Source organism: Equus caballus, chromosome 17, assembly GCF_041296265.1.
Source record: "Equus caballus isolate H_3958 breed thoroughbred chromosome 17, TB-T2T, whole genome shotgun sequence".
In the NCBI taxonomy this organism is placed as follows: domain Eukaryota; kingdom Metazoa; phylum Chordata; class Mammalia; order Perissodactyla; family Equidae; genus Equus; species Equus caballus.
The window spans coordinates 37,765,990-37,783,333 of NC_091700.1; the positions used below are offsets into that span (position 1 = coordinate 37,765,990).

The window sequence follows — 17,344 nt, forward strand, 5'->3', positions numbered from 1 at the left end:
AAATAGTGCCATTCATTTTCTAGGTGGAATCATATTCTACACTCTGACGTCTTGTTGGGTTTGGCCTAGAGCATCAGGCCTTCGGGCAACAGCACGCCCTCCCCGTGCCAACTTCCCTTCCCTCTCCCAAAGAGCTTCCTGTCTGCTGGGCTTTAGGTTGAGGAAGGGGCTGAAGGGAGGGGGCTGTGCTGCTGTGCTTTGTGAAGTCAGCTTGTGGCTGACAACAGCCCTTAGCTTCTGTCTTGCTCCTGGTCTGGGTGGGATTCCAGAGTATTGTGTTGGACCATCTATGGGCTGTTGATCTACTTTGAGCCTCTCACTCATTACCTGCACCAATTGGAAACCCATCCAGGGAGCAGAGTGCCAAAGCCAAGAGAAGCCCTCGTTCCCTGTCTGGTGACTGAGTGATGGGGCTCATGGGTGGAGTCCTCCCATCTCGGACAGAACTAGACACAGTGTAGTGTTTGCACTCCACTGTGAGTAATGTCTGGGCTGACCCATTCTAACATGTCTCAGGATCCATACTGCTTGCCTTGCTTTTACAGTTTCGGAGCCTTTCACATTTGGTACTGGCAGTCAGTGAATTTTAATGGTGACCATGTGGGGTGTGACTTTATAAAGCAAGGAAACAGGAAAAGTAGTTTTGTTAAACTCTGCCATGTATGTGTACTAACCACAACAAAAACCCCAGTTCATCCGATCCCCAGACTTGGGGATGGGCAGCTGCTCCTTGGCCACCTGGTGTAAGAGAGTCCTCCTCGTCACCACTAAAGCAAGCCACCTCATTCCGTGCCGCTCCAAGACCTGCAAGGGCTCTCGCAGTAAAAAGTGTTCTTAAGCAGCCTGTGAGACTGAAAGCAGGCAGCCTGACAATGTTAATAGTAGTCCATACCAGGTGTGTCTGTCCCTGTTGGCAGAATGTAAATAATTTTTCTACCTTGCTTTTCTCTCCATACTTAAATGGTCAGTAGCTACTGAGGGGAGCCTCATCTCAGCAGTCTTGGCTTGAAGCGAAGTAGAAAATGGGACTGGCTTCCAGCAGGAAGTGAAGTGCTTCAGAGTCTGTGGTCCCCCTGCCCGGCGCCTGTGGGTCGTCTGGGGGTTAGCCCTGTCGGCAGCAGACCCTCTCATGTTGTCCTTTAAGGATTGAACTAAGTGTCTTGAGTAGAAGCCGTCTGAGGCAAGGAAGAGTGAGTGGGAGTAAGGAATGGAAACCAAAGTCAGGAGAATTTTTTTTTTCATTCTGTTTGCTTAATTCATGGTTCAGTATTTGGGTACAATTGGTACCATTTCAGATTTGTACTCCAGACAAAAATATAGTAACTTGAAATATTGTGTTTAAAGAAATTCTATTGTTCTATCATCATTAAATTATTTACCTAATATTTGAGCATATGATGAGTTGTTTTGTTTAACTACTTTATATCCATGCAAAGAACTAAGTGACGGTGATGTTTGAGGCGTGTTTAGTAATATTCCGAGGTGGTGGTTTTCTTGCAACAAGCATTGGTTTTTGTCAGCAAGATTCCTGATGTAAAATTATTTCACTGTAGGTAAATGGACCAAAATACACACTTTTTATATACACTGGCGGTATGAAACTTGGCTCTCTGGAATCACTCCCCCTGCACCAGGCTGTGGATGGGACGGGACTGATTTGGCAGGATGCCATTCTATTTTTTGAAATAGTTAAACTTCTTGCTATTAAGTTTTGGATAATTCTATTTCATATTAGTAAATTCTGTTTAAGAAAACCAGTATTATTCTAATGTATTATGATGGAAGTTTCTTGCATTGGTCAAAGAACGCTTCACACTGGGTTTGAAGAAAGCAATACCCAGGAGGCCCTAAACCAGTTCTTGTTAGGTGAGCAAAAGCAGGGGAGTGTGGTGACTCAGAATTGCCAGAAATCTTGATGCATTTTGGAGGATTAGGGGAGAGAAACCCCAACTGTAGTCCCCTTTATTTCTAAAAGCCAGGTTCTTAAAAACTGCGCTTTCCTTCCCTTGTTGTTGGCAGTATTGAGAAAGGTGACTGGCTCGGTTGAAGAGTGAGATCGCAGTTTTTCCCCATTCCCCTAAGCCCGCCGCCGCCTCTGCCCTCCGTGGGTTGTTGCTCCAGGAATTTTAAAGGAAACCGTACAACGTATTCTGCCACAACACGTTTCTGTCACACAAATACAGGGAATAAAGTAGTCATAACGTGGAAGGAACTTGAAAGCATGTTCCTCCAAGACCTCTTCCTCCAAGGGGAGCCCGATTAGGGGAGTAAAATGACAACTTCTGTCAGAAAAGCAGACAGCCTTCAGCTAGGCTGCTGCACTGGTAGCTGGGACCCTTTGTGGGCTATTTTGAGGGGAAAAAAGAGCACCATAACCAGGCAGCCTGCCAGGATTGCACGGCTTTCTGTGCCACCATGATGCCCAGCGGCTCAGAGCTCTACTCCCATCTGTGCCGCTCTGCCACCACCAGCCCTTCTCTAAAGTACGGCTCTAGGTCCCCTTTAAAAAAGATACCTATGATGGCAACTGCCAGATAGTCTGAGCTGCCAACCTGGGTGGTGAGTGGTTAGCATGCTGGTTACAAAGTTGCTTAGTTGGAGTGGTCTGTCCCAAATCCTATTTTTTCCCCACGAACTTGTTGTTTTTTTTTTAGTGTGCTTTTTGCCGAGCACAAGGTTTTCAGGAATGAGTACTGTTTTAGCAGAGGCACCGGTTCTTATCAGTTGCTACCTCTCACTTCTTGATAAATTCAACTTGGTCTAGACTGTTGAGAGCCTTGCCAATAAAAGGAAAATCACTCAAGGATAATTTAAATAAAGCCAAAATAGAACTGTTTTCAAGGACAATTATGGCCCTGAGATAAAGTTGCAGTGAAGGTACTTAGAATAAAATAGCACCCAGTACCAATGAGAATATGATTTCCGGTGGACACAGGGCTAGCGTGTGTTTATGACAGAAAGGTGACCTTTCCTCGCAGTTCCACGTCACCCGAGTGAAGTCGGTTGTGAGTAGGGGTGGGTTGTAAAGTAATCTAGATTTCTCCAGGCAAATATTTCCTTCGGCTTCACTTATGATGTTACGCAAAAGCAAAAGTTACTGAGATTCTTTATCCTTCATGTTTACCAAGATTCTGTTAGCCTCCCCGACGTCTGTGCCTGTAGAATTAAAGGAAGCTCGTCACTCCGTGCGGTGCTTGGGGCAAGAGAGAAGTGTGTGTTGGGGGTGGGGGACTGCTTGTGGAATGGTTCTTGGGGTTTGAAACAGTCTTTGCTGCCAATGTGATGTTTGCTAACAGACAGTTTGTAAATCAAGTGGAGGAAGAAAATAGGGATTGCCTTTCTAATAAACCTGAAATTACAAATGTGAAAGCAGGGAATACATACTTGTTCAAAAATATATAAGTAAATGAAATAACCCCACAGTATTGGGGAGAATCGCATTTTTAAAATATCTCGATTATTTTGATATGAAAGTTTTATTTCAAAGTTCTTAAAAGTGGTAACTTTTAATGTTCCTGTTAGTGCTGTTGAGTTAATTTCGACTCCCAGCGACCCTGTGGACAGCAGAGCAGAACCCTGCCCAGTCTTTTTGTACCATCCTCTCGCCTTCCAGCGCTCTATCAGACAATTCTCCGCTGCTCTTCACAGGGTTTTCATGGCCAATTTTTTTGGAAGTGGGTGGCCAGGCCCTTCTTTCTAGTCTGTCTTAGTCTGGAGTCTCTGCTGAAACCTGTCCTCCATGGGTGACCCTGCTGGTATTTGAAAAACTGGTGGCACAGCTTTCAGCATCACAGCAACATGCAGCTGCCACAGTATGACAACCGACAGATGGGGTGGTGTGGTTCCCTGACCAGGAAACGAACCCAGGCCGCAGTGGTGAGCACGCTGAATCTTAACCACTAACCCCCAGGGCTGGCGAGTGTTCCTGTGTACTGTGTTCCAAATTTATCTCAATACAGATGAAAACTATGTGTGAAGTATATTCCTTCAAAGAAGAAAAAAAACTGCCACTGACATTTTACCTTTTATATTTTTAATAGATTTCTTAACACATGTACATATATGTAAATAAAAGTATACTGTCAAAGAGACAGGTTTTTAAGATGTCAACGTGCAGTAGGGATTGAAAAGACGTGATTCTATCCTGGAAAGGACACTGTGCTCAGTCAGACGTTAGTTCTGGCTTTAAAATATATCTCGACTGCAAACTTTGGACCGTAAATTTTCCATGTCTTCTGTTTATGGGGATTATCCAGTTCGCTTCTTGAAAGATAAAGCCTAGAATAGAAAAAAAATCATTACGTTTAATTTTGGGCTAAGAGGAAAGCCATGCAGCCGGGCCCACTTGTTAGAGCTTTAGAAGAGACCTGGCCACGGTTAGGCTCAGCCCCTTCTCAGAGCCCGTCCTCCCACCTTCTCTAGGGAGACGCAAAGTATCTTAATCCTCAGTAACACAGCAGTAACAACATGTCGTCGATTCTTTTAACATTGCCTGTAATGGAGTTAATGACATCTGGGTTTAATAAAATAAGTTTCTATATGTGACAAATCAGCCAGAGAGACTCGATGTGTATTAAAACAGAGTAATAAAATACTGAGTGTCTTTTAAATGATGAAGCTGGCATTTTCAGCTGATTAAGAATCTTGTAACTAATAAAGACAGCTTTACTAGGTAGTATGGAAATTTAAATGTTAAATCTTTAGAAACACATAAGTGAGGAGAAAAGTCATCTAATTTGTTGCCTCTCCTATATGATTATGGTGTTTTAAAGGAAAAAACTGTTCTTAGCAAGAACCACTTTTCAGGAGTAGCATCAAGTGACGTTCTGCCCAGATGTCTATATGAGGGACTTTGTTCCTGTTAGGAATCAAAGTTTATTGTTTGCAAACATCTAGGGAAAAAATTGCTAGAAATTTTCCATTAAATCCAAAGTTCAGTCTATCAGAACCCGTTAAATGTGTGTCGTTGTAAGTGTGTAGGCTGGATGTTCAGTTCAGTGTTGCCTCACTGGACTTGTGTGATTAGATGTAGTTCAGGGTTGAAGGAAAGGCTAGGCTTGCATGTAGTGAGAACTATCAATTCATGCCACGTACAGTCACAACCACTTCTTCAAAACTCACCTGCACAAGGTTTTGGATATTACTTTCCTTTTGTATTTCATGGTATGGTGATACCAATGATCTGAAATTTTCAGCACCACAAAACATACTCCTTAAAGTGAAGAACTTATAGACTCAGGAATGAGTTTCCAGATATGGTAGAAGATTCTTTGGAATAATAATCTTCAAATCAATTAATTTTTAAAAAAGCTTTCCCAATTTAGTTATTAGAAAATCATTTTAAATGGGAGACTATTAATGATTTTTTTTAGCTGTCTTTATGGTACTTATTGTGTCTTATAACTTCTGCCATTGATATAAATGAGTCAATCAGCTTTTAAACTAGCTGAAGCCTTGCTAGATGATGCCTTCTTTTGGAAGAGAATTTGCTGGTGGCCGGTCATCAGTAAATCAACACATACTGAGGACCTGCCATATTCGAGGTACTGAGCAGACTCATATTAAACTTCCATGGGAGGGATTTACCACCACACCCGAGATCTGATTAGAATACATTTTAACTTATAATGCAGTCCTATGGTATAGACCTTGAGGATGATGCAACAGGGGGTCTCAAGAATAACCATATTTTTTAAATACTCAGATTAAGATGAGTAAGGCAATGAAGAGTGGTGACTAGAGGACTTTTTGGTTTCTATAAATTGAGCTTATGGTAATCAGCAAAAGACTTGCCATTTCACCTTACACATACATTGAAGATGAAGCCATTTCTACTGGATTATATCATAGCCATACCTGTTTTTCATGAATGATGTATGAAAGCAGAAGAAAAACGGGCATTTGTCATAGTACTTAGGAATATTCTAAAAAGACATGGTTTAAAAATAAAAGGTTATTTTTCATAGTAAAATTGATACCAAGAACTAATCATTCCAAAGTGATTAAAATTCCTTCCTTTATTCATGTTTATCAAACAATTGTAGCCATTAAATATGCAGCACTTACAGTCTTTAACATTACACTTAACACACAAAGGAGAAGGCTTTAAGAGATGGCTCTTTTTTTTTTTTTTGAGGAAGATCAGCCCTGAGCTAACATCCGCCACCAATCCTCCTCTTTTTGCTGAGGAAGACTGGCCCTGAGCTAACATCTGTGCCCATCTTCCTCTACTTTATATGCAGGACCCCTACCACAGCATGGCTTGTCAAGCGGTGCCATGTCCGCTCCCGGGATCCGAACCGGTGAACCCTGGGCCGTCCAAGCGGAACGTGCGAACTTAACTGCTGCGCCACTGGGCCGGCCCGAGACTGCTGTTCTTTTGCTGTTTCTACCAAAAATTTCAAGGAAATCTATTTTTTCTGTGATAGGTATTTATAAATGTAGACAGTGGTCTTTTAATCTGGTTTAGATAGTGCTAAACAGAATCTACTAAGGATCTATGATTATTTATGCCCAAATATATTGTCCATTTCTACAAGGAGCAGCTGCATTGGATAATTAACCGTCATTATTGATGATGATAAAAATACCTAAATTTTTTGAAAGTGCTTTCATCTCATGGCCCTGGAAAATCACAAAGGCCAGGTATTACTAATGTCCCCTGGGTCAATGCCGTTACACCAGTGCTTCTGCTTGGTGTAGAGACCACTGATAGAGAATTCAAACTGGTCCATTATTCAAGGGGTAACCATCCACTGTGGGAACAATCCAGGTCACCTGCTTCAACATATTTACCATTTCAATACTTAACAGATTCTCTCCCAACAGGGAGCAAGCAGCAGCTGAAGGAAGGCACAGGAAATAAGTTTTAAATTGATCAGCATATTTACTTATTGGCAGTTCTCTTTGGTGATTTAATAGGAAGATGAAACGACTGAGGCTTAGAAATTTGTTATATACAGAATAATACACATTTTTTTTGAGGAAGATTAGCTCTGAGCTAACATCTACTGCCAATCCTCCTCTTTTTGCTGAGGAACTGGCCCTGAGCTAACATCCGTGCCCATCTTCCTCTACTTTATATGTGGGACGGCTGCCACAGCAGGGCTTGCTGAGCGGTGCCATGTCCGCACCCGGAATCCGACGGTGAACACCGGGCCGCCGAAGCAGAACGTGCGAACTTAACTGCTGCACCACCAGGCTGGCCCTACTCACACATTTTATGACTATCAATATAAACTATATACGTGATATTCAGAGTAATGACAATGGCAGACGTTCAGTTTTTCATAAAGTAAATATTAGATTAAAACTACCATTTACAATGTATTATAAATCAATTCAGAGGAAAATAAAATCTCCCTCACTTTAAAGTATTTTGTAAATTATGGGGAGTGATGAATTTTTTTTTTTTTTAGTTTGACACAAGCTAGTGTTATTTTTTTATTTTTTTAATTTTTATTTTTTTCGGATGTACATCATATTTCAAATTCTGTATACATTACATCATGTTCACCACCCGAACACTAATCATAGTGCATCCCCTTTGGGAGTGATGTATTTTAAAGATACAAAAGAAAAATGTGATCACTGCTATAGAGTAAAACATACCTTTGTTGTTTTAACATCTTGGTTTTTGTATTTTTTTCTTATTTGAAAGTTAATCCATGCAAATTGTATAGAATTTAGAAGAAACAAATGAGCAAGAGAATTTTTAAATTACATATGCTTTTCTTTTAAAAAAAAATTATAGATCTGACTTGTTGCTTTTCTTTTCTCCCTCTCCCTGGCTAGGGATTGACATCTCCTATCATCTCCCTTGTTGGGAATTGTAGCAAAGGAAATCCGAAACCAGAATCAAAGACCAGACAAGAATAATGGCATAGGTTGTTTCTTGATTACTCACGGAGGAAGAGAAAAATTGCACTTTCACGTCGTCATACAGAGGTGGACAGTTAACTGGAGTAATTATCACTCTGTCTGTTTTGACATCATGATGTATCTGTGAATGAATACATGGAGTTCAGAACTATAAACCTAGCTAATAATGAGATAATGAGTAGAACAGCGAAGTTCACGTTCACTTATTGAGGCTTCCTATATTTATTGAGTACTCTTGGTCTCATAGCCCAATCACATGTATATCTACACGTTAATCATTATTTCTATAAAGTTGCAATACTGTTGTTTACATTTTTGAAAGGCCAACATATCTGAGGGTTATGGTGGGGCACTGTTGAAAAGCAAGTATTCAATTTTCTATTAGAGGTTTACCAAGTAAACTTTACTGTTGAATGTGTGTCACTCAATTTTCATATATTAGGAACATGCTAAGAAGCTCAATTTTAAAGTTGATATTCACATTCAAAAAGCAATGCATAATTGGTCACGTTCTATCCAAAATGTTGTGATTGCTGATGGGATCATAGGCCTTGTTCCTAGCAGACTGCTGGATGGAGTGGCCAAAGATATGTCAAGTTTCTGGAATGAGCAACTTTGAAGCTATACTGAATATTTCTGTTATTGCTTCATCCTTGTATAATAGTGGCACCACAGTGAGAAAGGTCTATACTAGACCTTGTGAAAAATACAGAAGAAGGTGCAGACTCAGTTGACGCTTCAGGGAGCTATACACATAAGGAACAATAGTAGCATGGCATATAATGACGTGTCAAGTTGTATGATGAAGACTGAGTGTGCTGTTGTGTGCTTCAGGGGAGGTTAACCAGAGGTATAGAATGAGAAAGCTTCACTAAGGGGGTAGAAATTGAGTTGGGCGTGGAAGGACTTGTATAAATGAAGAAGAGCATTGAAAAGATAATCCAGTTCAGGCAGGAGGCAGCTGGGGGTGGGGGATGGGGCCAGAAAGGGGAAGGGGGAGGAAAGACCAACAAAAACATGAATCAGACATTATTGTGTTCCAAAGGCCAAAGGGGACCCAGTCTACTTGGAGTGGAGACTGCAGGTCAAGTTATGATGGAAATAAGCTCAGGTATGATAGGGCTGTATCTTGAGAGTTGAAGAGCCAGGGAAATAAGAAGGAAGTTGTTGAAGAATATGGTGGGGCATTTCCTTTGTGACAAAGTGGCCTGATAATTATCACATATAACATTTATTTAGTGATTAATAGCTCACAAAGCAACTTCAACTATATTATGTAATTTAATCCTCACAACACTTGAGATGTAATCTTTATTTTACAGATAAGAATACTGAGCCAAATATAGTAACTGGCTTTGACCATGGGCACGCAGTTTGTCTTCTGCTCTACCTATAAGCTTTTCACAATGAGAGCAGTATTTCAGGATGCATATTGCAGGATCCTATATACTGCATTATAAGGAGAAAGAAAAGGTAAGGAGATGATTGTAGAAATCTAGGCGTGAGCAAATGAGGTCCTAGACTAGGTGGTAGCAATGGGAACAGAAAGGAAGGGAGAGAGTGAAGAGAGATTTCAAAGGTATAATCAGCGGGAATTGGTGACTAACTGAATATAGGGGGCCAAGGCAAAGAGAGAACCAAAGATAATACCAAATTTGAAGGCCTGAGCGAGAGAATGCTGGTGTCATTTGCAGAAGCAGAGGAAAAGCTCATTTGATAAATACGGATTGACAAATGTGTTTGAATTGTTAGGGCAGAGACTGTCCATGTTGTAGCTCCAGTATCTATCACAGTGGGTGCTCATAAATATATTGAGTGAATGAAAGAAAAAAATTATAGTTTAAGCCAGGGGGATGGATGAACAGAACCAATAATAGAGTATGTGTGGAGAGAAGAACAGAAAGCCAAGGATCAGGCCTCGGTGAGTGCCCTCAGTTGGGAGGGGGGCACAAAAAGAAGGGAAAGGAGTGCTGTTGGAGAGGTAATAGTAGAACTAGAGACAAAAGCCTGAGAGAGAATTTTAAAAGTTAATTTTTCTTAGACCCATTAAGGAAGCTTGCTTATTGCTTCAGAAAAGGTCCATAGTCTTAGGCATTTCTCCAACATGTAAGAAAACATTGACTACCAGCTCCCATTGCTTTGGGTAAAGAGATTCCTCTTGCATTGTTTCTCACAGAGCAGTTCCATGGGACATCTGAGTTAGAATGACTTGGGACATCACTAAGTCTAGAGATTCCTGGGCCCCATTCCAAATTTCCTGAATTATACTTTTGGGGTGCAACCTAGGAATCTGCATCTTACAAGCTCCTAGGTGATTTTCATGCACACTAAAATTTCACAATCAGTGCCATCCAATAAAAGGACCATGAGGCAGCATCCCACAAAGCACAACCAGAAGGATCTACAACTAGAATATACACCTACGTACTGGCAGGGGGTGGGGGAGAGGCCTTTGGGGAGAAGAAGAAGAAAAAACAAATAAGATTGGCAACAGATATTAATTCAGGTGCGAATCTTAAAAAAAAAAAAAAAACCAAAAGGATTCCTTTAAAAAGAAAAAATACTCTGGTAGATTCCTGGGAAACTGCTTGACATTTATGGAAAAATGAAAGACAATGCAACACTCTGAACTGAAAATATATTCTGGAAAATGCCCTGAAAAAACTAGTTTGAACAGTGAGTTTAATTTAGCTCTGACTAGGGACACTCAGTCGGATGGTAACCAGAAAGCAACTTGGCCTCTCTTTGTGGTGAGCACTGGTCTGGGGAGGTCAAGATGCTGATTTGACATTGAGATTGAGACAAATACCAGAATTTTCAGTTCACATGCTTTCTCTTACCCTACAGTTCTTGGAAGCAGCACAGACAAAGACAATCCTTTTACGCATTATTATTTGTACTTTCATATCACGTCCATTTCCGTTTCCAACACCTGAATGAAATTAAAAAGTTAGGCTGGTTAGAGCAAAGATCAAAATGTCTCCCCAATTAAAATTATGGATTAAAACGAGAAAAGATTATCCCAGCTAACAACGTGTCAATATAGAAACATTTGGGACATGCATAGATTTTGTCTTTGAAGGACAAGGCTTTAAGCCCAAATCTGTCTCCTAAAGCAGACATTATAAGGCTGGAGAAAAATAAAAAGTCATATAGGTCAGCTTCTAAGACTTAGAATCTCATCTTTTCATCTTTCTAAGAAAAAAAAAATAGAAAAGGTGACTTGCAACCTTCCTTGTTAATGTGTTTCTTTCTTCAGACTTCTAATCGTGATGTTTCTTAACAAATTTAAGTCCAGTTCCTAGCGCAGTCTCTGAAAATATCGAATAGCTGTATCCAAACATTTCTATGGTGCTCAGGATGTATTTACAGACAGATGGTTTCTTGCTCCTTTTTCAATTCCAATGGCCCACTTCCCTTAGCATTTCCTCAAAGGGCTGGTTTCTCAAGCCTCCAATTAATTTTTATTGTTTTCCTTTCAACCCTGCATATTTCACTTAAATATGCATGGAACTAAAGGTACAAAACTAAAACAAATATTCAAATAGAGTCATATACCAATCATTCTTTTTTTTTTTTCCAAGGAAGATTAGCCCTGAGCTAACTACTGCCAGTCCTCCTCTTTTTTGCTGAGGAACGCTGGTCCTGAGCTAACATGCATGCCCATCTTCCTCTACTTTATATGTGGGACGCCTACCACAGCATGGCGTGCCAAGCGGTGCCATGTCCGCACCCAGGATCCGAACCGGCGAACCCTGGGCCGCTAAGAAGCGGAACATGTGCACTTAACTGCTGCGCCACCAGGCCCCCCATATACTAATCATTCTTGATTGTTCATCTTATATTATGTTTGTGTTGCTTTCTCTAATACCGTATTATTTTTTTTCATGTTTTTTTTATAGCCTTTTTTTTTTTAAGATTTTATTTTTTTCCTTTTTCTCCCCAAAGCCCCCCGGTACATAGTTGTATATTCTTTGTTGTGGGTCCTTCTAGTTGTGGCACGTGGGACGCCGCCTCAGCGTGGTTTGATGAGCAGTGCCATGTCCATGCCCAGGATTCAGACCAACGAAACCCTGGGCTGCCTGCAGCGGAGCATGCGAAGTTCACCACTCGGCCCCGGGGCCAGCCCCAAATACTGTATTATTGATTTGTCATTAGGAATCATGGTTTCTTTGCCTCAGCTCCCTCTGTCCTATTCCAGTTGCAAATCTTCTTCCTACTGATGTCTACCAGAGATCAGTAAAATGTAGAACTAAACTAAGTCAAATGCTTATCACATGACAAGAAAAGGGCATTGATTTATAAGCTTAAATTAATTCTCACACCTTTAAAATTTTTTAAATAATTGAAGTATACTTACATGACTTAAAAATAAAAGGTAAAACAGATGAAGTGAAAAGTCTCTGTCTCACCCATCTTCCCGTTTAGTTCTCCAGCCCCAAAGAGATAATCACTACTATTAGTTTCTTGCTTTTCATGCATACATAATCAAATATGAATATATATTCTCCCAGAGAATTTTATATGTGTACACACACACAAATATGAATACACATTACTGCCCCCTTTTGTCTTACAGAAATTGTTGCATACCATAGTACTGTCCTGTACCTTGCATTTTTTTAACACACATTAAAAATTTTATTTAACTCCTTAATTAATAAGGAACCAGTAAAATGTTACAGCTGGTTCAAAGTACTGCACATTTATAGGCAAATAAGGAATGATGAATTTACAGATATAAAACTGTCAACAATCACTTTTCACTGAACACAACTAATTTGCATTTCTATGTACAAAACTTATTTGCATTATTATCAGTTTTCTACAACTTACAGAGTTGTAGAATAGCTTAAAGACCATGAGAGGTGGGCGGAACCACGGAAGGGCACCCTAGACAAGATACTGCCTGTTTCAAAGTCTTCCACACTTTTTCCTGACAGTCTCCCATCCCCTTTCTGTTGTGATCAAAACAATCTGAAAGGAAGATTATTATTCCAAAAGAAGGCTGGTGTCATTAGGTTTGGCCTGATGATTTACATGGTGCAGCAAGAATTTTAACTTCCCATAGAGGCCTTCTTAAGTTGGCCCCACAAGCCTAGACCCACATTGTACTGAACAGCTGCTAAGGTCACAACTTTCTATCTGGAAGTCTTCATGAGGAATCTCAAATTGGACTTTTAAAATCCTCTATTTTATGTTAGCCCGAGATTAGGAAACCAAATGCATGAAATTCTCCATTTTTCACCTGCAGTACTTAAAAATTTGGGTTAGTTCCTCTGTTCACCACATCTACACCTTATGGTTTTACTAAATGTCTCCACAGAGTTTAAATAAAATTCAAAATATTAAGAGAGAAGTCACAGTCTTAGGATACAATATCAGACTGGAACAACATATGAAATTCTAGAACTTATTAAAAACATTTCTAAGCTTAGGATTTTGAGAAACTAATCTTATTCTCATTGTTCATATTAGAGAAATGCATTAAAACTCCATTAAACTAGGAGCCCGCCCCGTGGCCGGGCAGTTCAGTCCGCGCGCTCCGCTGCCGTGGCCCAGGGTTTCGCTGGTTCAGATCCTGGGTGTGGACATGGCACTGCTTGTCAGGCCACGTTGAGGCGGCGTCCCACATGCCACAACTAGAAGGATGTGCAACGAAGATATATAGCTGTCTACCGGGGGGATTGGGGAAGATAAAGCAGAAAAAAAAAAAAAAAGATTGGCAACAGCTCAGGTGCCGATCTTTAAAAAAAACTCCATTAGACTAAATGCCTGTTTGCCTGTTTTGAATAGTTTAATACTCACAGAAGTTTGTATAGATACTGTTATTCCCATTGTTAACAAAGAGGAAACTGAGGCAGAGTGTGCACTCAGGTACCATACAGGCTCTCACACCATCCAGTTGGTCTATAGTTGGGTTTAAATTTCTTAGAGGAAGAAACTGCTCCAACAGCCAACTGTGTTGCCTCTCTGTGGAATAAAGCAGCCTTGCAGTCTAGTGTGCAGGGCCCCACTGAGGGTGGGAAGGAAGGGGAGCAAAGCGCTTCTGACCTCTACTGGGCAGCCTCCTGCTAGAACAGGCTGTGTTTCTAGGCTTTGCCTGCATGATGCTTGCTTGAAAATCTAGACCAAAATTTCCCACAGAAACAATGCTACTAGGTTGAAGTTGGTTTCAGAAGCCAGAAACCTACATAATCTGTTTGTGGTAATCCACCAAAATTCCTCACCACCACCTCTTGGTGATGGTGATATGGGTGGGTGTGTGTGCATGGAGGAGGTATGTAAATAATTTGAAAAAAGCATTTTATATTTTAACAACTGTAATCTATCTTTTCAACTATGTAGTTTATATATATTTATTTAAAGATTCTTTTATTTGTAAATGATTGGATGAAATGTTAAAAAAAATAAATATCTAGATCTTACTTTGTGTGACTCTTCAGAAGGCTGAAAACACTAGGCTGTCTGGGTGGATACCAATGCTCTGGCACCATTCCACCCATGAGAGGTCCAGCATTCAGCACCTCCTCATGGTCTACAATCTGGCTGTTGCTTTAGGGATCAGAAGCCTCACCCCCTGCTGCACCTCTGGCAGTGAGAGTGAGGCCCTATCCCCTTTCTGCTGAGACATCCCTGCCTTCCCACCTCCTGGAGGTGAGCTGTGCAGGAAAGAGAGGTGAGTGATGGAGAAATAGAGACATGGGACTTGAGGCCAGTTCCTCTCCCTTCCTTCCTTTCTTTTCTTTCTCAAGTCCCAGAGATGGACGATCTGACCAATTTTCCTGCCTCCCTGGGCGGTGGTGGATCCCAGTCTCTCTCCATCATTCTTGAAGCAGGCAAACATCAATTCTTTTGAAGCTTATAAGGATTTTTACTCCTGGTAATAATCAGTAACAGTTGGGGCGTTGAAAGACACCCCATACAGCCCAGGTTTCTCTCAACCCTTTCCAGGCTCATGTGGATTCAGGTAGGGAAGATCTAAGCACTGTCCCCTCAAGAAGCTTTCCCTGACCCCCAGGCTGGGTGGGGCCCAGACTCTGTGTGCTCCCAACACTGTGGTCAGCTCTTTATCTTCGTACTCATTCCGCCCCTCTGCTAACCACCCAGGGGCTCCTTAAGGGCAGAGAAACACTAGCATGGGGCTGGCCCAAAGCAGGTATTCGGTAGTTATTTGTAAAAAGAATTTGTGGCAACAAAATTCATTTGCTGTTTGGGCATTTAAGACATCTTGATGGAGCTGCTGAGAGTGAGGGGGCTACAGGTGGAGGAGTGAGGGCAAAAGGAGAGACCAGGGTGGTGAGAAAACAAAGGGTCTCTGAAAGGAGTAGGTGAGAAAATGGTAGAGATGCTGCTGCCAAGACCATCCCTGAACTAGAGGTGGGTATGAGAGAGAAGTGGTCTCTAGGGCTCACAGGCCCTTCCTCTCTTCTGCATCAGAGGTTCCACTCTGAAAAGTCCACTTGGGCTGAGACCAGAGCAGCAATAAGAACAAGAGAAAAGGGAAGGGGATGGACCCCCCAAAGTGGTGATGGGAGAGGAACGGAGAAGATGTCTAAGGGTTGCTAATATGACCACAGCACTGCTAGGCCAATAGGAAATTCCAGGGGGAGGGGTTCATATGTGAGGATACATAAAAAGGCAACTGTGAGTTGGGATTGTCTGTTTTATATAACCGTAAGGGAAACTCTCTCGAATAGTAAGAACACTGGCCTTCCTGCCCAATTTTCCAATTATACTAAAGCACTTACCATGAATTGAATGAACAATAATTTTTTTTATCATAAGTATCCTTCTTGGAGGAAGATTCATATTGTAGATATTTTTCACAGCTGCAAAGTATCCAACATACCTATTCTGCAAAACAACAGAAGCCTCAGTTTAAGTGGAGATGAAAAGTCTAAAGTCAGCATTCCTGATTTTTTTTCTATACATAGAACTTGTTAAGGAGAGTAATTAATTAAGGAAACATTTATTGGATGACATTATATGAATCTACATACATGCCATTATAGGCGTTTTTATATATGTTGCCTCATGACTGAATATCTACCTTAAAAAAAGATACTGAACTAAGTGCTGTGGGGAAGGAACAAGAAAGGAGCCAGGTGTTGCTTATAGGCTGCTATGATTGAGAGGTTGACCAACCAGAACCAACAAAGCAGTTTCAACAACATTACAGTGAGATGCAGCTAACTGCAACTGTGAAAAAGGTCGATCCAAGGGTAGAAGCTTGACTGTGACGGAGTTAAAGGAAGGCTTGTGGTTTGGTGGAGAGTCGCCTCCTAGGCATGAGAGAACTGCAGATGTGAAAACTCAAGAGGAAGACTTCTCTAGGCCAGTGGTAGATACATATTCTTCTCTCGTTCCTTCACTTTGCATTTCCCCAATTCTATTTTCAAGGAAGCCCTGTCCTTTTTAGTCTAGTTCTTCTCCTGTGGCAGGCTGCTCACAAGGGCTCTCTCCTTGAATCTTTCTTCAAGAAGCTGAAGAGTTCAGGTACTGAATCAACTGGACTTAAAAGTTTGCGGACTCTTCTGCACCCAATGAGAAGTGTTAAATTAACTGCCATACTTTGCATTGGAAAGGGCCAGCCAAGGGAAGCGCTCTTGCAATTTCTTAACTCAGAGGTGGATGAAATGTAGTCTGTAGAATGGCCCACAATGCAGGGTCAGAATTTGATGGTATCTGAGAATTACCTCCCCACATGGAGGGAACTCTGTCCTGGGGCTTTGCCAACACAGCTCGGAAACCTGGGGCCGGGTCCTTGTACTGCTCTCGCAGTGAATCAGAAAAGATTCAGTTGTAGCCTAGGGAGTGCCAGTTCTGGACCAAAGTTAGAGAAACTGTGCATGACTACAGAAGAAATGGGGAAGGGAATCTGTACAGCGAGAGTCCTTGAAGGAGTTACATCTAGCGTCCCCTTGGCTTCTGCCACTAGATTCTTGATCTTTCATTAAAGGATGTAACCCATCATGGCCCTAAAGCTGCTCTTACTCTCACTCTTCCTTCTCCTTCAGCCTAAACCAATAGGGTTTGTAACACAAGTTAATAAGACAAGCATCTATTTAGTAAGCATTCACTACAAACAAAGGAGATACTATAAGAGGTGTTTTGGGATGCCAAGGTTGGGAAGATGGGTAAGACATGGGCCTTGTCTGCAAAAGGGGCAGAGAAGTCGCCACTTCAAATAGCTAGAGAATAATATAAAGTCACTTAGTCCCTAAAAGAAACACAAAGGGATATAAAAACTGAAAAAGCAAGAGACTACATCAGGCTGGGAAGAGAAAAGGACTCCAGGAAAAAGGGTCCACATGAGCAACAGCATGTGGGTATAAAGTGGTACCAGGCTGAGAAACAGCAAATGGTCCAAATGTGTTAGAGCGTAGGACATGTGAATGTACATTATGGAAGAAATGGTTGGAAAAATAAGATCTTGATGCCAGATTAAAATGTTTATATT

The 17,344-nt window shown here is 41.2% G+C and overlaps 2 protein-coding genes across 17 annotated transcripts in view; one reads left to right on the forward strand and one right to left on the reverse strand.

The window, feature by feature from the left end:
* LOC138918383 (LHFPL tetraspan subfamily member 6 protein-like) overlaps nt 1-17,344 on the forward strand; it is a 334,036-nt gene that overhangs the window by 231,000 nt on the left and 85,692 nt on the right. The window lies entirely within an intron of this gene.
* Nucleotides 7,434-17,344, reverse strand: part of LOC138918374 (phosphatidylinositol 3,4,5-trisphosphate 3-phosphatase TPTE2-like) — a 105,556-nt gene continuing 95,645 nt past the window's right edge. For all 3 annotated transcript variants that reach the window (XM_070239624.1, XM_070239625.1, XM_070239626.1), the window contains 3 exons: nt 15,633-15,738; nt 10,722-10,813; nt 7,434-8,002 (listed from right to left, as the gene is read on the reverse strand). In XM_070239624.1, coding sequence (XP_070095725.1) covers nt 7,811-8,002; nt 10,722-10,813; nt 15,633-15,738 — 390 coding nt within the window. In that variant the 3' untranslated portion in view covers nt 7,434-7,810. The remainder of the gene's footprint in view (nt 8,003-10,721; nt 10,814-15,632; nt 15,739-17,344) is intronic.